The 21,260-nt window shown below is 37.5% G+C and overlaps 1 protein-coding gene and 1 long non-coding RNA gene across 11 annotated transcripts in view; one reads left to right on the forward strand and one right to left on the reverse strand.

Annotated features, from left to right (window-relative positions):
- LOC310909237 overlaps nucleotides 1–3,183 on the reverse strand; it is a 31,124-nt gene extending 27,941 nt beyond the window's left edge. For all 6 annotated transcript variants that reach the window (XR_014590041.1, XR_014590042.1, XR_014590043.1 and 3 more), the window contains exons 1-2: nucleotides 3,008–3,183; nucleotides 2,359–2,464 (exon numbers count right to left, since the gene is read on the reverse strand). This is a non-coding gene — a long non-coding RNA (uncharacterized lncRNA). The remainder of the gene's footprint in view (nucleotides 1–2,358; nucleotides 2,465–3,007) is intronic.
- A 98-nt stretch (nucleotides 3,184–3,281) lies between these two features.
- On the forward strand, nucleotides 3,282–20,989 carry NSUN7 (NOP2/Sun RNA methyltransferase family member 7). Of its 5 annotated transcripts, XM_083861507.1 has the most exons (13): nucleotides 4,651–5,407; nucleotides 6,583–6,942; nucleotides 7,491–7,549; nucleotides 8,921–9,051; nucleotides 10,159–10,311; nucleotides 11,587–11,770; nucleotides 13,351–13,561; nucleotides 14,165–14,308; nucleotides 14,891–14,992; nucleotides 15,491–15,608; nucleotides 16,906–16,970; nucleotides 18,837–18,954; nucleotides 20,558–20,665. In XM_083861507.1, exons 2-12 carry the CDS (start codon nucleotides 6,630–6,632, stop codon nucleotides 18,935–18,937), a joined length of 1,581 nt encoding a protein of 526 aa, XP_083717633.1. In that variant the 5' UTR covers nucleotides 4,651–5,407; nucleotides 6,583–6,629; the 3' UTR covers nucleotides 18,938–18,954; nucleotides 20,558–20,665. The 5 variants fall into 5 exon arrangements, with proteins under 5 accessions (XP_083717631.1, XP_083717630.1, XP_083717633.1 ...); XM_083861505.1 differs by lacking the exons at nucleotides 4,651–5,407; nucleotides 16,906–16,970 and adding an exon at nucleotides 3,282–3,304 and having other exon boundaries at nucleotides 20,558–20,989; XM_083861504.1 differs by lacking the exons at nucleotides 4,651–5,407; nucleotides 16,906–16,970 and adding an exon at nucleotides 3,389–3,455 and having other exon boundaries at nucleotides 20,558–20,989.
- Nucleotides 20,990–21,260: the final 271 nt, after the last annotated feature.

A 21,260-nucleotide genomic window follows, 5' to 3' on the forward strand; every position in this document is an offset into this window, starting at 1 on the left:
ACATTTCTGCAACAAAATTATTTTCAGTTTCACTGAAACCGCAGTTACTTACAGAGTGATTATAAGGGACAAAACTGGTGAAGTCTTTGTTCACTTACCAACTCCCAGTTACTATATAATACGTCTGTTGACACATTAATTTGGCAACCTGTGTTGGGCCAAATAAAAATGGCAACCTTTCTCACATATTCAATCTAGTCTGAAAGAGCTATCTAAAGACAGCACACCACACACGGTCAGGTTCCACAGCCACCAACAATGTGGTTACATATGGCATCCTGGTATAGAATGTTAATGACATCTTACTTGTTTTGAGTAAATGATTTGCTAGTCTTTAATTATGAAGAACTTCACAAACCATTAAACACAAATTCCTGTGGATTCAATGAGTAATCAAAACTTCTACAATTTAAAAGGCTTAGATGAACTGAAACTCCTGTGATCTCTTAGGTTTTGCTATACCACGTCAGCACCTGCCTCTTCACTAGAAAAATCAAATATTTGATGTGTCTTGATTTTTGAGAGAGAGAGTTTCAGAAATCAACATGGACAATATCAGCAGGTAGATGTTTGTGGGCATCATCAGTTTGGCAGATTTTGATCTTTCTGCCTCAGCATAATTTATTAGACTGGGATTGTAATTTCAAAATAAGAAGGGTATGAAAGAATGTCCTTGAATGGATGAATAATTGGCAAAAAGATTGTAAGGGAAGTAATCAGTGGAGTTCTTTAGTAATTTATATACCAACTTTTTTTTTGTTCAGCAACAATCTGGAAAAGGAGAGGAGCAACGAGATGTGATAGTTTGCCAATACATAAAAGTATTCAGAGTAGTGAGGATGAGGGAAGGCATTAGAGATAAGGTCACAAAGACCTTATGATATAGAATAAGTGGTCAGATAAAAATCAGATAAATTATGTACATAGGAAAAAAAGATCCCTGGCTTCAAATATAGGCAGGTGGACTTGAGATGAAAGTTGTGACTTAGCAGCAAGATCCCACTCCTACATATCAATTCAATGCACTGTGTCATCTTCAAGCCACCAAGTTCAAGTTGTACCATATCTAGTCCCTGAGTAGTAGGTATAGTTTAAACCATTATCTTACATAAAACAGCCTAATGGTTTTCTATTGCTTGCCTTCAATGAAACAATTTACCAAATTTGGCATTGTTTAACCTAACAAATACACTCAAGTATTTCAAGTTGTGATGGAAGGAAGTGAGATTTAATCTTTTATTTTCATTCTTAATGTTCTACTCTAACTTTGTCAGCAATTCATTCATGTACTACCTAGAGTGCTGAGCCTGCAAGCCAGTGAGCCACTTCAACTTGCATCAAATTAACCCTAATGAGATTGCTCAACTTCAGAGCATGCTAAGCTCTGGGAAGAAAGGCCCCAGATGGAGCAGAACACAGTTTCCTTTTTTCTCCGTCCATAAATAAGTTAAAAGCATGTAGACTAAAAAGTCTAACTTAAAATATGAAGTTTTATGGGGGCTTCCTATGAGGGAACAGTAGTTTAAAATGTCACAGACAAAATGGAAATGAGATAGTGGTGGTAATATATGTTTATTTCTTTCAAAAGACAATTAGCTCCAGGTACTGAAAATTCTTAACAGAACTTTTAGCAAAATAGACTACTTCAAAGTGAAGGTGAAATATTCGTACACATAAATGAAATTGACTTTGGGCAGCAATTTCCAGTTGTGTCTTTTAAGAAGAGCTGCCATATCTATTTGAACAAAAATTGGAAAAACTAGCACAAAAAAATTCTGTCCACTATACTGTTGCTAGCATAGCACCCTATTGATCCACACAACCTATTAAACACATATTTTACCCCTTTATCAGGAAGGATTCAAGATCTGTTTGAACTGCTGTGTGCAAAGTTTACCCAGCCTATTTGGCTCCTTTTGTAACTAATTGCTGCTGTCAAAGTTGCACCAGCCACGCTGGAGCACGTACCAGATCCAGACCAGAGGGGCGTCTTTGTACCATTAACAAATTAAGCACTGTTTTTAACTCCCAAAATTTTCTAGTCCTGATGCATGTGATTGCACAGAGTCACATCTTGGTTTACTTAGATATCTGTTAAGATTGATACCAGAAAGGGATCTGGCTAACACCCAAGTTTTTGGAAGGAATAACAAGCACTGGCCTGTGTGCTTCAATGCAGCTTGCTCCCAAAAATTCTGTAACCTCACAATTTGTAAAAACACAGCTATACTAAGGTTTGTACTGAGGTTTACTAAATGTGCAGCCAATCTATACCAAAGCCTTGGTTACCCAGCTTTTGTGCAGCCCTGCTGCAGAAGAGTCTGTACTTCTATCTTCCCTATGTAAGGGCACTCATACCTGTGACAGATGCTTCTGGGAGCTGCCAGGCAGGATCTTGTTGGAGAAATGACACTCCAAAAGTCATCACAGATTCTAACAGAACCACAAGGGTTTTCCCCTTATTCTGGAAAATTAAAAGTTGTCCATGAAGGCATTGATGTAACAGGAAAAAACTTGACAGGGGAAAAGCAGATTTCTGGTTTTTCACAAAAGTTATGGCTGATTTATTGATTATTGGAATATTTTCGATAATCTTCCCCCTCCTTTTTTTTTTTTTTTTTTTTTTTTTTTTTTTTTTTTTTTTTTTTTTTTTTTGAAAATAAAACATCTAGAAACAACTTTAAAGCGCATTCCAATCATGTTTTCAAAGTCTGAATAAAAGCACTGGCCCAGACAGCTAAAACATTACAAGATCACGCTGCTAATTTCAAGTGCTAGTGAAAGCCCAGCCCCTTATCTGGAGTTATTCCTGCACTTGGGGTTTCCAGTTCTGTCCCTGATGGCGTTCAGATGCTGTCAGGAGTGTCAGTGACTCTGGCCTGTAAACCTGCTCATGGAGTTTACCACAATCAATGCTGTTTGGACTTTTTTTCTTTTTTTTTAAACAAAAGGGTTAAAAAAACCCAAACAAACAACAAAACCAAACAACCACCACAAAAAACCAAACCAAAGAAGCCCTGCAAACCGAAGTTACAGAAGGAGCGTGGGAGCAGCTCTGGCTCCCGCGAAGGGATTTTCTTAGAGGTCTGTTCAGGAAACCTCTGGAAGCGCTTCTCCGCTCCAGCCCCCTGTGTGCCGTTGCCCGGGCGTTCTGTGCTCCCGGCGGAGGCGGCGGGGCCGGGCCCGGCCTTGGGAGATGGAGCCCGGCCCCGGGGATGGAGCCCGGCCCGGCGGGGCCTGTGCGGGCGGAGCCGCCGCCCGAGCCCGGCGGGAGCGGCGCCCCGGGCTCGCAGCGGAGCCGCAGGTGCGTGTGGGCCGGCGGGGCCGGGCGGGGGCGGCCGACGGGCCGGGCCGTGCCGGGGCCCGGCATGGGGCGAGCCCTGCCCGGCACGGCCCGGGGTGGTGCCCGCAGCCCCGCCCGGAGCGCCCCGAGGGAGCCGCAGGAGCCCGGCCAGGTACGAGCCGCGCGGGCCTGCCCAGGCCAAGGGCAGCGGCCGTGGGGAGCCGGCTGAGTTTCAGGGCCTTTCAGGGCACTGTTACAATGAACGAACGCTTTGCCTGGTTTTACAAAGAAACAGCTGCTTTTTTTTTTTTCCTTCCTTCCCCCCTCCTGTATGCCTGTTTGTGAGTGGAGTTCAGCCGTCTGTGGTAAATAAAGCGCAGTAGGGAGCGGTGTGGTGGCTGGCCTGTCCTCACTCTCACTGGTCTCCGCGGCCCTCCAGCTCGGCTGGACAGGAGAGGCTTTGAAGCTCAGTGTCAGTGGCAGTGATGTTGGGAAGCAGATGCCGTGTACCCACAGAGTCAGTGAGAAGAAAACTACCGTGTATCTACGGCTGTGAAGGATTTACTGTTTGTTGGTGTGTGAGCAGCCGCGTCCATTCTCACATACCCGCCTCTCATGGAGTCCCCGGTAAAATGTGAATGGGAACTGGGTGGTCGGGCTGCCTGCTGGACTTGAGACAACACAAGTGCAGTGGGGCTGCTTCCTGTTTATCTCTCTTCCTTACTTGTAGAGGCTACTGTAAAAGGTGATAACTGAAGAAATGGGGAAAATACACTTACTGGTTTATGAGCAAAGGAATTAGTAATTTTTATGGGAGATGTGTTTGTGTGTGAACCACTTGCTATGCTGTGCAGTGAATAAATGTCATTATTTTGTCTGCTTGAGTTTATTAAGTCGAAGCTGCAGATACCCTTCAAGCCATTCTGTTTTGGGAGACCTTGGAACCTTGAGTGTTTTCTTTCCCTGTCAATTGAGTAATCTGCTTGAGATCCACAAGTAAAGGCAGGATCTTTTCTCTCTTGTCTGGGAAGATCCTCTTTCCAGCTGAGCTTTATATTAATCCAGCTTGGTGTCCTTTGCTTGGCGTTCAGTAATTCAGACTGATTTATAGTGTTGCAAACGTGCAGCATGTCTGCACAGGGCGGAACACTGGCATCTCATCTTTGTTAGGATGACATTTGTCTTTTGGGAAAGTGTATTCTTTAAATCATCTTGATAGCAGTGTGTATTGTGGCTCAGCAAAAACAGCTTTGGCAAAGAAGTCACAAAGAGTAATTGGGAACTCTACAAATCTTCGAAGTCCTTACACCAAAGACATAGTTCACTTGCTGCATATTCTTCAAAAGTGGAATATTTGCATTCACATGGAGAAGACATTTGAGTTTCAAGTTTCTGAGATGGTGCTCGTGTTTCTGTGAGATTTATGTTTGCTGGTGAAAATAGTGTGAAAGATCATGAAAGCATTTGTGTTTGTGGTTTTTTTTCCTTTTTAAGCACAAGTGTTTTAATTTGGTTTAGGTGATCTGGTGCTTTATTCTAGTGAAGAATAGGGCTTTCTTTTGATAGCACTGCTTGTTCTGTTTCAATATGGCTTCATAAAATAAATTTATGTTTGCTCCATGGATCCATCACTGCTGCGTCTAACAGGGATGTTGGAGCAAAACTCCTGCTTGAAGGAACTGTTTGTCTGAGGCCTAAGGCCTCTATAAAGTAACAGTAAAAGTTACTTCTACAGCTCTCAGTTTTGGAGAGCAAATCCTGGGGAAGGAGAATGAGATGTGGCCTCCCCCAGATAAGTTGCCGGAATTCAGGAAGTCACACTGGTCTATTGTGTGGAGCATGCTGGGCTAGTCAGGCACTGACTTGTGCTGGTCTTGGCGAGGGGAGAGATGGGCTGAGTGTCACCCATGTTTGGGAAAGGGAGTTGGAATGGGGGAATGCTGGCTTTGCATGGAGCATTTCATGGCTGCCTGCTGGAGAAGCAACAGTTTGTGTCCCTCTCCTTGCCCCTCCAACTCTGTGCTGCCATCCTCTGTTGCTACTATGGCTTTTTGTGATGGGCAGCAGGAAAGGAGAGAGGAAGAAAAAGATGCTGAGCAAGTATGTCTGAACTGGGAAGATGAGGTATGTATTTTATTGTAATGAACTAAATTATGTAGCAAAAAAGAAGACCCCTTCCATCTGATCGGAATAGAACCTTTTTTTCTTGATTTTTAAACTGGCACCCCCTGCCCCCCAATTCTGCTATTTTGTGCAGTTAATCCTAAAATATCCAGAAGTCTTTGGCAGCAGTGGATCCATGCCTAGCTTTTTGTGCCATAGCTGCTAAATTCCTCATAGTTCTGTTGTATTATTCTTCCCTAGGCAGGAACACTAGTTTGATTTTTTTTTTTAATCTTTATTCTGTGTTTAAATTTGTTCTGGCTTAACCCACTTCTGAACATTTAATATGACTTCTGCATCTCTAGGCATTATCATAAATGCGTGTTATCACAACCAGAGCAAGTAGGGTAAATCCAATACTTTAGGTACGTTTTATGTGGAACTTTAGCATATTTTTGCATTCAGCTAACTCTGGGACTTTTTCATTTTCCTGAAGCCCTATTCCACCTCTGGGGAAGGTAATTTTTATTTTACTGTAAATGTAAGATGTGTAGAAAATTTAAGAAATGCACGTGGACTTTAGGAGAGTTGGATAATACCTAGAGAGACTCTCAGGATGTATTTCCTACATTTAAAATTGTGCTGTTTAGATAATACATGAAATACGTTAACATTTAGATGATCTCTGTTTTCCACTTTTAAGAACAGATAGGCAGGTTAGTGGACAATCATTTGGAATTCACTGCAACTCTTTTCAAGATGGTTCTTCTTTGGAAGACATGATGTCTGCTTTGAAATTTTGGTGTCTTTTTTATTAAAGGAGAATTCCTAGTAAGAGATACTATTCTGCCTGCAATAATAATGGCTCTTATTAGACACTGAGAATCAAGACTTGTGTGCATAGTCTGTAAAGGACAAGTGATTGTAAAGCACTGGCCTTCTTGAAACAAGTAACCAATCTTGGCATGTGCATTGATGAAAACAAATAATGTAAGAAAACTCTTATAAATATTTCTCTTTGTTTTGTAAGATAATAGATGTATAGGAATGTAAATGATATACTTATATGTATATGTATTTGCAAGATTAGAGCCTGAAAAAGAAAATAAATTCTATTGAAAACCCTAAAAGGAAGGGAAAAGTGTATTCTAGTAAAAGAAAATGTCATGATTCAGTACAAACTTTGTTTTTTGCAGAGGCAGCAGGATTGTGACTTTCACTTACACAGTCAGTAACTGGAAAAATGCCAGATTCTGAAAGTAATTTGGTGTCTTCACATGAGGATGTTATAAATGGTACTTCAGTTTTGAGTAAAACGAAAATTTCAGATGAAAAGGGATCTGTTGAAAAAAGAAGAGTGACTCAGATTGAGAAGAATGGCTATCCTGACTCCATATACATAAATGCAGCTAAGATTTTTCAAGGCATTCATACTGAAAAGAGTGAGGATAAAAGCCAGGTGCGGTATGGTGATAACGCAGAATCTCCCATGGTGACTTTTAAAGATGAGTATTCCAGGCGTGCATCTTATGAACTGGCTTTCAATGCTCTGAAATGTAAGTACAAAACTTACCCAAGAATTGCCATCAGAAATAATGCAGCAGAGAAAACATGGAAAAACAAATATTCAGTGTCTGCCTGACAGCAGTCATCTGAGGAAATTTTTGTTAGGCTTCAGGTTATTACAGAGTCACAGATTCACAGAATATTCTGAATTGGAGGGCACCTGCAAGGATCATCAAGAATGGCCTGTAAGGGGATTGAATCCACAACCTTGGTGTTACTGGCACCCTGCTCTGACCAACTGAGTTCATCTCGGTGGTTCTTTTCAGATCCTAAATATGGATGAATGTATACATTTATTAGACTACTCATATCCCTCCTATTTAAGTATAGCTAAGTGTTATTAGCATTTGTGAAATCAAACATTTAAAGCCTATTCTTTTTCATGTAAATGAATTACATAGGGTTGCTACTGTTGGTGATTGAATTTGCCCTCAATTTTCATGATATTTAAAATTACAGTTTAGTGACTTACAAGGTTTACTTCCATAGAATCTTGTAAAGAATGGCATAACTTGTCAACATTTTCTTCTTTTTACAGATCAAGATCTTCTTGAAGAAATATTGTTAGATAGTAAGGCTTATCCATGCTACTCAATAGTAAGTGAACATTTTTGTGAGGCATTTTTATTTTCTGTGTTGATGTAATTAGTACTTTTCTGAGGTTTCTACAACATACTTCAGAACAACCTTTGTTGTTTTGGACTATGTGACAGCCTTAGACTGAAACATTGCTGACCTTTTCACATAGTTGTGTAAAGCACCCATCTTCAAGATCTCTTGTGAGATTCTCTTGCAACTGATTGCTGGGAGCCAAAACCTTCAAAGAAAAAAGGTGGGAAAGCGAGCCATGAACTTGACTGCAACACAGTACATGCTCAGTGATATTGTCCATGTCCATGTGCTTTCCTTCTCAGCCGTGTCCCCTTGTGAGCAGGGAAAAAAAAATGTTTCTTTCCTGTCCTTGGGAGTTGGAAAACAGAGTGAATCCCATCAGACAAAAAAATGTATTGACCCCATGGTTCATTTCCTGGACAAACGGTACTGTATACAAATATTGTACTGGCTAAAACTGGTCCAGTTTATTCGCTCAACATGCTTTCCTGCTTTGATATGGAAAGAAATTCTAGAGTTGGCAGAATATTCTGCAGTTCCTTCCAGTTTTGTCTTTGATGCCTTTGAAAATTGCAAGATAAACTTGAGCTGAGTTTATCAACAAAAAGCTCCTTTTTGTGGAGGTTGATGCGAGCAGGCAAATGATCTAACACATTTATCTTTGCCTTGTTTTTGAAAGAAAGACTTTTATGCTAACATTTTGTGTTTGGTGGTATTTCCCTAATAATTTGAGCTTTCCAACTAATTTTGGGCACATTTGTGAGAAGGTGCAAATTTTAGAAAGCATAATAACTGTAAGAGTTTTATGTAAAGAGGCAGACAATGGTAACTGAAATGGAGTAATTATTGTTCTTAAATAGGAGATGCTCCCTGGTTTAAACATTTAGACAAAGAAAGGAGGTTTTATATATATCCCAAAAGCAGAAGGGTTGTTACAACTGAGCATATCAGATCCTACATATGGAAGAATCCCACAAGAGAGGAATTGATAGACAAGAAGTTTTTGTTAGCTTAGCTACTTAACAAACTCCTTTAAGAAGAGAAAGTAATTTCGAAGTTTCAATTCTGATAACATTAGAAGTTAAGATACAGTATTTTATCTGTGTGCATGGAGAATGTTTTTAATTTTGATAATCTAAATAACTTGTAAGTTATATATTTGAGTTTTAAATATATATTTTTTTAAAAAGTATTTTATTAACTCTCCACAAATAATTACTTTCATCTTTTTGCAAGTAAGCATTTAAGGGTTTTTAATGTCTTTTACATGGGAGACTGCTGTTTGATATGGATCTTTTTGCAGAAATAAGGCATGCTTTGGGTCACTTTCTCCATCCAGTTGCTTTTCTCTTGCAGCCGGATGAGTTAACCAGCTTGCTTGTTGTGATGCTTTATGACCTACAAGACCGAAAGTTTCGAAAAGGAAAGGTTTTTGCTGAAGAGGAAGTTGTAGCAGAAGTTCAGGAAATAGGGCATTATTTATACAGGTATATCTGCCAAGAGCTATTTTTTGTTGATACAGGTTAGCAAAAATGAAGATTTGTATAATCAGTGCCTTTTAAAGGTAATTATTAAACCTGTCTTTCACTTTGAAATTTTGTGGGCTTTTTTTTTTTTTATGAGAGCCTAGTTTGGAGGCATATGTTCATATTTATACAGTTATGCAAAATACAGATAAGAAACCATCCTTACCATGTGGATTATTTTGCAGGCATCTTATCTTATTTTGGCATTGCTGAAACATTCATAGAATTCTAGGAAGGAAAACAAATATTCATTAAATATTCATAATTGCATGTGTAATAGAGTCAAGAGGAATGGAATAACATTTCTCTATTTAGCAGTACTTCTACTATGAAACTTTGTCAAATATTTATTATTTTAAATAATTAGAACAAAACCCAGTATACATAACCATTTTAATATTTATTATCTCTTCCATCAGTCAGCTGACTAACTCAAAAGGCATTTATTAGACAAAATTCTGTTGCTGCTGGATTTAGAATGGCCCAAAACGTTCTTTAATCTCTTATGTACAAGGCATTTCTGGGAGCAGTAAGTAAGATACCTGAAGTAGTTCACCAGCAATTTTTATTTATTTTGAATTACCATGTATCAGGAATATGCATGAAACTTGTGGGAAGAAAAGACTGGAAATTTTCTTGGACATTTTAATGTAATAATAGTAAAAGTGACTCCTGGTTGCCATCATACTTGTATTGTTTCTGTATATGTTTAGGAGCCAGCTTTCATCAAATGCTCATTCTGTACATATATGTATTTACATTTTCAAACATGCAAATGAATCTGATGGTTGTATTCCCCACACTGCGGTTTCAAAAACATACTGAGATTCTTTTTGAGCTGTCTGAGAAAATGGATGTATTTGAGAGTCACCTGTTATAATTCCAGTCCTGCACTGTTGTCTGCAGTAGAAAATGTTTTGTAGCTGTATTTTCTTTTGCAGCTTGCAGAAGAAGGTGTCCCTTTTGGATTTGGTTTCTGAGCAAGATGGTTTTGTAACAGACATGTTGCTTGCTAATAGATGATGAAAACATTTATAAAACTTATTAAACTTGTGACTGTTTTTATAGTTACAAGACCAAACTGGCAGCTGCATTAGCACGATGTCGCATCAAATACGATGCTCTTTCAATTGAATACTTTTTACCAGAAAACGTATGGAAGCAGGAAAAAAGGGCTTCTGCTTTACCTGTCTGTTTTTGGATAAACACACTTAAAATCAGGTAAGGTCTTCAAAGTATCATCTGATATTGATATGAATATTGATTTTTGCATATGAAGTGATATAGTTTGCTGCATGCTTGTTTTAGAATTTCCAGGTTATATTTTTACCAGTAATTAAAAATTCTTACAGGAAACTGCTTAGTCCAGTGCCATTGTGCCATATTTTTTTTTGTAGTTTTTATATATTGCCAGTAGTTCTTGTCACCAAGAACTTGTCACCAAGTTCTTCTTACTATTCTGTTGCTTGTGTGGGTCTTTCACCAAATAAATGAGGAAATAAAGCTAGGAAAAAATATCGGTGAATTAACTTGGTTACAAAAAATAAGAGAAAATGTCTTTAAAAGCAGGTGTATTAGTGTAAACCATAATCTTGGCAAAGGGGGGGGGTGTGTTAATACATAATACTTAAATCTGCTGTTTGTTCTGTAAGGATAGTGTAAATTTGAAATTAAAATACACTTTTAAAAATCCTTAAATTCTGTAGGCTACTCTATATGTAACACTGATCTTCCCAGTTCTGTACTAACTGATACATGAACCAGTTTATCCTGTTATGTGTTTTGTTAGACAGGTAATCCATTTTATAGTGTTTTCAAGAATTTTGTTTTACTACTCTTGTCTTGGTCCAATGTTCAGTGCTGCGGTTATAGGCACTTCAAGATAATGTTACCTTACTTCAGGTGTGACTTTAGAACCCTTAAATAGGAAATAAATAAAAGCTGCTTCATTTATCCCATGTTTAATGTACTATATAAACTTATGGCACTGTCTGAAATAGCATTTCAACAAACACCTCTTGCTATATTTACCTTTAAATCTTTATGATATTTGAATTGCTAACCTCAGCAGTTATGCCTTCATTACATTTACACAAGGATTCTTTCAGTATCAGCCATTAAAATTATTGGTCAGTTGGGCTAGATTGAAAGCAACTGAAAGAACTAAAGCATTCCAAGCAGTAAATTTACTACAGTATCTCCTGAGCACAGGGACATTTCTGTTTTGATGCTTTGAATCATCATCTGGAGACACATACCTCTTTTTAAATTAATTGTATCAGACTTATTAATAACTTGATTGTTTCAAACCAGAACCTACATGCCTAAAGTAGAGTAAGTTTCCCTCCTGCATTAGACAGTATCTATTTTATACCTATATATGTATGCATATGTATACACACACAGTAACAGAAATAAAAAATTCTTCTAATCAATGTAAACTATGTTGCTTAAGTAACTCTCGTATATTTAATGGTCAGAGTTGTATGTTAACAGCCTTGAAGATGTTATCAGAGATTTGGAGATGAAGGGATTCACAAAGGTTGAATCTGTGTCAGACTTTGACCATTATACGTATGCTGTGGACCAACATTGCCATGATGTATTGGTTTTTCCTTCCTCTCTTAGAGAAGAACTGCTTAATTTAGATCTTTTTGCAGATAGCAAACTCATACTGCAGGTGAGTTGATGTTCAGCCTTGAGCCAGATGATCTGCAAATTTAAATAATTGGTTTGCATTAGAAAGAGGTTGTGTATTGTGTGACTAGTCTATTAAATCTGTCAGGCAGCAACAAACTCTCATAAGGTTTTGGACATTTGTAATAATTAGGTTACAAACTAATCTAACTTACTAAATTTAGCATACAAATGTCAATGCTTATAATTGATGACTACAATTAAGTTAATAGGATGTTTAAAATTTAGTCTTAGAATTGTTGAACTAAATATAAAAAGTGGTCAAAAGAGGCAGTCTCACTTCTGAAAATGTGAGTAAAGTTTCAATATAAGTCCATATGCTTTCCTCCAGTTAGTAGATAGTGTATGCTGTTGTAATATTTCTTCCTATTTAAATGCATGTCTGTGGTGGAATGATCACATTTCTTTGTATTTTGTGCAAAATACAAAGTTCCTTGATCTCCATAACCCCCACTGGTCTTTTTCGTGACTTGCCATCATTAGACTCCCCAGTGAAGTTTGGTGGGAGGTTTCTGTTCTAGAGTGGTGGTTTGCAGTAACCATGCCACAACACAACACAACACAATCATCTGAATTGTCTGATGATTCTTGAGTGCCTAGCAGAAACATTTCAACCAGCAGTTTCACAAGATGTCTGAAAACTTTAGTGTCAAAATTTATTGCTCAACTTAAAAAGTGACTCAGTATTCCATATTCCATTTCAGTTTGTAGGTTTTCAATAGAATACTTACAGAAAAGAACTATAGATGACAGTCCTATAGGTAATGGGAACAAATTCTGAGTGTTACTTCTTGAAAGTATTCAAAATTAGTAAATAAAACCATCAAAACCTCCATTGCTGTGGTGGTGTGGAGTGGTGCTTGAATGCTGTGTGTACACAGACAATGATGTGAACTTAAATGCTTAGCACTTTCTTTTCCCCTTACCATGTATCATCAGTTTGTCAGATTTGGTGCAAGGCCTGGTATCTGTGGTCAGTATCTTCACTCCTTGCATTTTGAGGTAATTTGATAAAGTTTTCTCTTTAATCACTAGTGGTACAAGAGCATTTACTCTTTTGGAGCTGTCCCTGTGTTTTCTGCATTCCAGTCTGCCTCTCTGTTCTTCGAATTTCAGCAAAATCTTGATCTTTGATCTACAAGGGCAGCATTTCTCCTGTAATTATCATCAAGAGCTATGTGAATAGTTCTGCATTTCTCTGTTAAGCTGTCTCAGAGGATGAATTCTGCCTGAATTGTGGCCTGTGTTTATCTTTTCCGGAACAAGGAAATCTTGCTAGGATTTCCTCCTTACAGGGATGATACATACTTTATTTTCACCTATAGATATTATGCTTTTTAATGTATTATTTAGAATTAATTATTTAAATTTATTGAGTGACTGCTTGGTTTTGTAATTTATTTAATTCTGTATTTGCAGATATCTCTGATGAGCTTTTTTCCTCCCTTCTCTCTCATTTGCTATGAAAACAATGAAATACTTTCCTAATTTGGAAAAGAAGGTTGGCATTCATAGAAGCCACAACAGTTGATCTTACTTAATTTTTGTGTCCTTGTTTTGTAGGATAAGTCTCGCAGCCTTGCTGTGCACTCTGCACAGGCACTGCTGAGTGAAGATGGTGACATTATAGTGGCTCACATAGGTTCCTATCTGACCATTGCCCATTTGTCAGTGCTGACAAATCCCAGCATGTCCACAATTTTTGTTTGTGGTGTGAAATCTTCGGCAAAAAAAGAACAACTGAGGAAAAGTTTCAGTCATATGGGATGTGAAAGTAGGTGATAAAACAATTGGTATTCAAAAAGTATTGTAATACAGATGTTTGTGATATCTGTAAATATGGACTAATTCTATCAGAACTCAGAGATCCCTCTTAAGAGACTTGGGGGTGGCAGTAACACCTTTTTTTGTCACAAAGTGACCTGATAGCTCTTTAGCTACAGTCAAGTTAATTGCAGTCTAACCATATTATAGATGCAAACTCCTGAAATATTGGTGATTTTTTTTCTACAGAAGTAGCTACTACGTAGCAGTTGGTGTAGCTGGTAGCAGGAACTTTTGGTGTTTTGGCTGATGCTTTCAGTCTGATTTCCAGCTGTTTGAGAGTGTTAATCCAAAACACAAGCACTTGTTCAGTTTACCTGGAGGACACAATCAGTACAGAATGCAGCAAGACTGCAACCCCATTAACTGTCTTTTCAGTAAAAGATGCAGCCCTTCAATCTGTTTGAAATCCATAGGCCATATTTTGGAGGATCTGCATCTAGCAGGCTCTAGCTCTGTCGAATTCTGTGTAATACCACAGTCTCTGCACCTGTATCACCTGTAGGCAAACTTGCTTGCATTCTATAAGCATTGAGTTTTTCTTGTTTTTCAGATATTCAGTTGTTATATGAAGACTTTACTGAGCTTCAAACAACAGACTCAAGACTTGAAAAGGCAAAAGTTATTTTGCTGATACCACAATCCTCTGGATTGGGTGCTGGCAATCCACTGGAGCTTATTTCAAGTGAAGATGGAGGTAACTTTTGATTCAATATGTAGTTTATGGTAGAAATAGATCCAAGTATTGTGGTCTAGACGATGTAGGTGCTTCAGTAAATTGTATAATTTTATTAAAAAAACCTTCCTTATTTTAATTACTATAGTATTTTAAGTAACTATATACTATATATAGTTTTTATATACTATAAAATAACTTATATTGTGTAATTCTGTGACTGCTTCAGGTTCATAGTATGAAAGTTTGCGGATGATTCTGGGGAGCAGAGTGTGTATAGCTTTTTTAAGTAAAATGACTGTAGGCAGAAGATTTATTTCAAGATACCAACATGTATATAATTTTCTATTTGATTACATTCCTTTACTGACTGTTTGTATAAGTCCTTTCACTGTACAATTTTCATTAACTAGAAGCATGTAAGAGGCACCAGTAATGACAGGTAAAGAAGTAAGGCAAATAAATCAGCACTCCTTGGTATTCTAATTTGTAAAACCTATCTTCACACTGTGCCAGTAACAACGAGGTCTGCTTCTACAAACAACTGAATTTTCAGACACCAATACAAATTCCAAGACTAAATTTACTACTCTCTTCTTTTAGATGCAGAATTGCTACGAGACCTTTTCCAGGGATTTGTGTCTGAGAATAAACTCCGTATTCTTGCTGAGAGGCAGCTTAATGAGTTGATTCATGCACTGAAATGTAAGTGTGCTACTTTCCCAATTTCTTTGCACTATCAATTCCATTGTATTATCACCAGTTTTAATATAGTAAAAATACACTGATTACTCTATTAATTAACAATAAACATGTAACAAACCCCCCTGAATAGTGATTTCCTCCAGTCTGATGGTGTTCCTGTGTCCTGGTGTCCACCACACGTTAATACAATACTCTTCAGTATTATGTAGAGAACTGGCTTATGGCTTAGTTATACTCTGGAAATTCTGCAAATGTAGTCTCCCTCCATCTGCATGCTGCCACTTTCTTCCTCTGTTCTTTTGTAACTGTGTGAAAAGACTGGAGACAGCATTGACTTTGTGCTGAAATCTGCAAATATTTGAAAGTATTTTAATTATTTTAAAACACTAGAAATCAGGAGGTAAAAGTGACATAATTTTTATGATGCTTTTAATTTTTACCAAACCATGGTCTGTATGAAGAATCTGAAGAGTAAAAAAGTTGTGTTTTGTTTTGTAGTTAAGAAAGTACAAGGTATTGTTTACTGCACTTGTTCAATTTACCCAGAAGAAAATGAACTTGTAGTGAATAAAGCACTGGAATGTGGAGTGGAGGGAGGAAAAGTACGACGATATAGGTACAGAATGAGTAATTGTATCTGTGGAAAAATTAAAGTATGACTTTAAATTGTAGCATAATTCTCATCCTAGACTGCTATATATTTTGCATGAAATTAAAATAGCTTTTGCTGTCTGTCATGCCATTTTTTTCTGTTTATGAGAGTGCTTAGCAGTACTCTATTGACTTTTTCGTCTAATACTTTTGTTTATCTGAAATTAAGATGGGAGGAAAGTATCACTGGTTGGAAATGACATTGTACAGATAGAGCTATTGCTACTATTGCATTAATACTCAGAGAATGAAACTAACTTGGTAGCATGCTCTCCGTTTCTGATGTAGAATGATCAATTTCAAAGGAAAAAAATTAAATCTTGAATTGTAAGAATAATAGATAAAAATAAGAACCCTTTGCTGTAGGATTGCTCATTGCTGTATTCAGATGAATGACTTCTGGGAAGGACAGGTTACAGTAAGAGATCATCCTCTGCAATCATGGCAAATACAAATATATATGAAAGAAGGATGTATGCTGTATACTTCATATGTAGTTATAACCTGTTAGCTGTCACCCCTGTCAGCCAGAGGAATTGTTAAACACTGATGGGTGTTTTCTGGATTTTCCTTTCAGTCATATAAATGCAAACAATTGACACTCACTTGCACATAAATACAATAGTGGATTACAGGATGCAGGTTTAAAAGAGTTTATGTTATAAAAAACACAGAAGTGTAATAATATATTTTTAGATTTTATCTTACCCTAGATGATGTTAATAGTCTGGCTATCAAAGGGAAAGGTACTGTGGCTCAAGATATTCAGTGTGACAAAATTTTGCAGGATTAAAATGGTAGATAATTACTGTGGCCAGTCCAAAGACGGTTTAAAAGTTGTATATTATTCATAAGACACAGTGCAACAAAGTGCATCTTTCTTGAAATTCACTGATAGAAAATAGCTGCCTGCCTGATTTATTTTTACAGTAAGTGGGATGAAATCAGGGTATGTCTTGCCAGTGATGGTGTGCTAGACCAAAAGCATTTATGGCCCCTTGCTTGTGTTTTCCTATGGAATTTAAAATTTTCTGGAGTCTGTCTTGACCTCTGTGCAGCTCTGTGGGGAGAACTTGGGGGACCTTGTAATGTAATGGTCTCTAAATTATTGAACATAAATAATATGTAAATTTATAACATACAAAAAATTATTTAAAAAAAAAGTTCCTGGAGCTTTAATTATTGTTTTAAAAAATCCTGTTTGTGTAAATCACCCCCGCTCCCCCACCCAGCCAACCCCAAATCTGTTCACTGTTTTGCAGAAGGATCATGAATGTTTTCAAACCACCAAATCATACTTACACTTTTAAAAAGGCCATCTTGGATGGTAAGAAAAGGACAATAGAATTGCATTAAGATTTTTTTTCAGACCTCAGCAAATTTCTGACTGAAGATTGATTGAGCTTCATAAATGACAATTTCAGATTCAGTTCCTCCTTCACTGTCATGCAGTATCTTGGATGTTTCATCATAGTCCTTGCTACAATAAAGCTTCTGGTAACCAGCATGAACAGAGCAGTAATAGAATACCATAAATAAAATATACAGAGTGATTATGCTTAAGATGAAAGCTCAAGCTATTTAAGATGCATGTACTACTTACAAAAATTCCTTTTACGCTTTTCTTAGAATTAATTAGAGAACTTACTTGACAAAAACAGTGCAGTATAACATGAAAGGCTGTTGCAGAGTTACTAGTCCCCATGTTCACAGTAGTATCTTTGAGAGACGAGTCATAATAAAACATCTTGTATGATCATCAAAGATGTACTGAACATTAATTCCCTTTTCCAAGAAAATTGAGGGCTTTCAGGAAACACTTAAAACAATTTTGCTTATGTGCATTTTATCTTTTGGAATTACTCTGCAGCAGTGAAGTGGTGCCAAACAAATTAAGGCTCTGTTGGAGTTTGGGGTCCCTGCTGGCTGTGCAGTTTTAAGGGTGATTTCAAACATGTTCGCACTGGTTAAGCTGAACTTACCTTTAGGATATGAGAGTTTACAGCAACAGCTTTATATAAAGTAAGGGTACACATGGCCAACAAGTGTGTATAAAGTGCAGTCTAAACCACTCATGCATTTTGCTTTGGCCTATCAAATTAGAATTAATTTCTGCATCATTTTTCAGGGTTGTTGAAGGGATTCCTGGTGAACAGTAACTTGTATACATCAATAAAAGATTACCGCTGGGCTTTTCTTTCCAATGAATAAGCTGATCTAAAATCAAAAATCTGTGTCATAAGACTTAAGTTTTATTTAGTAATGTGAGGAGGATGTGAACTGTGTAGCCTGTTTTATCAAGTTCCAAGGAATATAGAAAAAAAAATCCAGATCACAGTGAGAAGCTGGAAACAAACAGTTTTGCAGACTTCCCATTAAAAGTGAACTAGCCAGCCAAATCAGGATATTGCTTTCAAATATTGAATACATTTCTCTGTAACCATCTTAGAAAAAAGATTTCTGTCACAAGATGTTAGTGGAGCATTAAGGAGTAGGACTCTATCTTACAGTCCTCAGTAAGGAGGAAGGGGTTATAATTACAAAAGGACATTTTGATAGTGTTCTTCTGTACTGAGACAGCTTAGTACTGGTTTGCCAGCCTTATGAGCCAAGTCTTTAAGACTGCTTTGTAACAATCAGGCATTTCTGTAACAACCAGGAATACAAGGAGAATATGAGAAGAGGCTAGTTCTTCCCTCCCCACAGAGGCACTGCAAAACTGTAAAATTGGAGAAGAATCACTCAGTTAGAACAAATAGCAGATTTTCCCAACTTAAGATTTTAGCTTAGATAGATATTTATTATGAGCATATATAACTAAAAGTCAACACCTCTACAATTTCTGCAAGCTGCTTAGTGTTTTCAGACCATTCTTCAACTTCAGGGACAACTCGATAAATCAATAATTGCACACCTGAGAAAGAACATAAATTTTTCATTCTCTGATTATATATTATCTGGTGATTAATATACTTAATAATTGGTAAAAGAAAGAAATTACTGGAAAAAAAGTAAAAATCCAATTAATTCCAAAAAGATTAATTCTCATGCCTTTCTTGAATTGCAGTTTTTTAAAATTACAATAAAGCTATTACTGAAAGACATAATTTGAAGATTACTCTTAATGTATACTTGTTTATTTCCTTTTATATTCTTAAATATTATTTTCTGGTCTTCCATTTCTTTTTTACAGGCTTATTCCTTCTGTTTTTTCTACTTGCTCCGATTCAGAGTCTTCCACTGAAATATTTTTCAAAATTGAGCCATCAGAAACTTCCAGTGGTTGTTTCCTAGCTGTTCTAGAGAGAGAGGTAAGTTACAAAAATAACCATTTTAAATCACTTCACAGGAGATGAGCACTGCAATTTTCCACGGAAGAAAAAATAAAATGAAACATTTGAAAGAAAATTCCCGGCTGCTCTGTAGTTGTCTTAAGACCAAAAGGTGAATTGAAATGTGCCACTTCTGGAGTTTTATGCTGAGCACAGCTTTAAAAGATGTGCCTGTTCTTCTGGAGCTCTTCATGATCAGAGCAGGCTTGTGATCCAAGTTAGTGCCAGCAACATCTAAAGGAAATATACTGCTGTTACAACACTTTGGAATGAAATACACAGCTTGATCATGATAAATGGTGTCTAGTAAATGTATTTGTTATATGTGTCACCAAGATTTTCCAGTATCCAAGCAGCAGAAATCTTAATCCCTATGGGTGACACTATTATAATTTGAATAAAATCGGTATGAATATGTTTCCTTCCCAAACTAAGGCATATGCAAATGTGGTTTGAAAGGCAGGGGGCTTTTGCTGAGTAAATGGAAAAGTCTTTGCATGATTCCTGAGGAAAGGTCTTAAAGGGCTAGTTTGCATCTCTGAGCATCAACATTTTCCTCTTGTCTCTTACAAAAATACCATTTTTTTCCCAGCAAAACTGGAAGGGCTGTGGGGAAGAACTAATTAGAATTTCATTGCCAATTAAAGATAAGAGATCTTACTTGCTTATTTTTACCATTTTCTGTCATACTGCGATTACAGTGCTTGAAAGAAGCTTGCCTCTCGGGGGAAGTTAGATTTTATTAAGTGTAAGAAAATTACATATGAAAAGCCTTTCAAGTTACCTATTATTGACCTCTTTCTTTACAATATTAAATATTTTTAACTTGGTCTGAGTTTTAGTTAATTGTGCTATGTGCATCTCTCTACCATATTGTCTCTCTCCAGAGAAACAAACACTAGAGCAGGTAGTTAATTCAAGTAATTTTTTTGGGTCAAATTTTACTACGAAGAAGCAATTGCTCCAATGGCCAGTTTTTAGGTGATTTAGGAAACGAACATTTTGGACAAAGTAGAAAACGTACTTATAATTTAATCCAAAATTCCTTCTTTACAGAAACCGTCTTCTTAGCTAGTTGTAAATAATTTCTCCTCCATCATTTCTCTTTATGTACTCGGATGCTGACCTGGTGACATCATGCTTACTGTATAAAGTGGGGGAGAGGAGGAGGAGGATGGGAGGACATTTGGAGTTATGGCACTTGTCTTCCCAGGGAACCACAGTCTTTATCTTAAGCCAGGAGTTTCCTGGCTTTACTCTTCCAGTTCCTTCCCTGATCCTGCTGGTGGGGGAGCGAGTGGCTGCATGGGGCTTGGCAACCAGCTGTATTTAAACACAAGTCAGACACACATTACAGAGCCCAGAACTGAGTTTCCTCTCATTGGGTCAGTAGAAAAGAATGCCTCTGAAGAGTCTATCCAGTACCTCTTCACACAAGTCAAGTTCTTAATTTTGCGAATAAGTAATTTGGTTAGCATTTATCACATGTGACTTAAGTCCTTCTGCTAGATTCTGCTGTCTTTTTCTCATGGAGCTCTCTATTGTAGCTTAGATTCATTGTTGTTTCCTGTGAAATTTTCAGAAAGATACTTCTAAAAAAGCTAAAGACATTTTGGCTTCTGCTGCAGCAAAAAGACTACTAGAAGGCATTGTTGAAGAAAAACCAAAAGAAGAGGTGAAAAAGGAGAAGAAGGTAAAACAACGTAAACGTAAGGTTACTGCTAGTGATAGTAAGCCAAAAGCTGCAAAGCCCCCTCACCACCAAACTGGAGCTAATGTTAAGGCTGAAGTTCCTGTGTATAAAGCAGCCTGTAGGATACATGAAGACCATGAGCACCAAAAAAAAGCAGCCGGTAACACCTCACAAAAGAACGTGCACCAAAAAAAAGCAGCCAATAACACACCACGAAAGAATGTGAACCAAAAAAAAGCAGCCAGTAACACACAACAGAAGAATGCGGCCCGGAAAAAGTAGTCAGTAACATACAACAAAGAATGTATGCCAAACAAAAGCAGCCAGTAACATCCATGTCTAAAGCAGTCAGCAGTCAGCAGTCAGTAATGCACAGCTAAAGAATGTACCCTAAACAGACAGCTGTGTTGAGCTGAAGAAATCTGTGAACATTGATTCACACACAGCCCCATTTAAAGTGCTGAAACCCACACCTCATCTGTCACCTCTGGGCAAGGCGTATGAGAGACAGACACCTGCTCAAAAGGCACACGCGGAACAGAACAGGGTTGTACTGAAGCCCCTGACAATCACTTTGCCTCCACTGATAGCA

This window comes from Zosterops lateralis (genome assembly GCF_965231275.1).
Source record: "Zosterops lateralis genome assembly, chromosome: 5".
Classification (NCBI taxonomy): Eukaryota; Metazoa; Chordata; class Aves; order Passeriformes; family Zosteropidae; genus Zosterops; species Zosterops lateralis.

Excerpts from the sequence above, each read along its gene's own strand:
- NSUN7 (XM_083861505.1), top strand. The coding sequence starts at position 6,630 with ATGCCAGATTCTGAAAGTAATTTGGTGTCTTCACATGAGGATGTTATA. Across the intron at positions 7,550-8,920 it reads CTTATCCATGCTACTCAATA|CCGGATGAGTTAACCAGCTT; the intron begins GTAAGTGAACAT and ends TTTCTCTTGCAG. Across the intron at positions 18,955-20,557 it reads TAGCTGTTCTAGAGAGAGAG|AAAGATACTTCTAAAAAAGC; the intron begins GTAAGTTACAAA and ends TGAAATTTTCAG.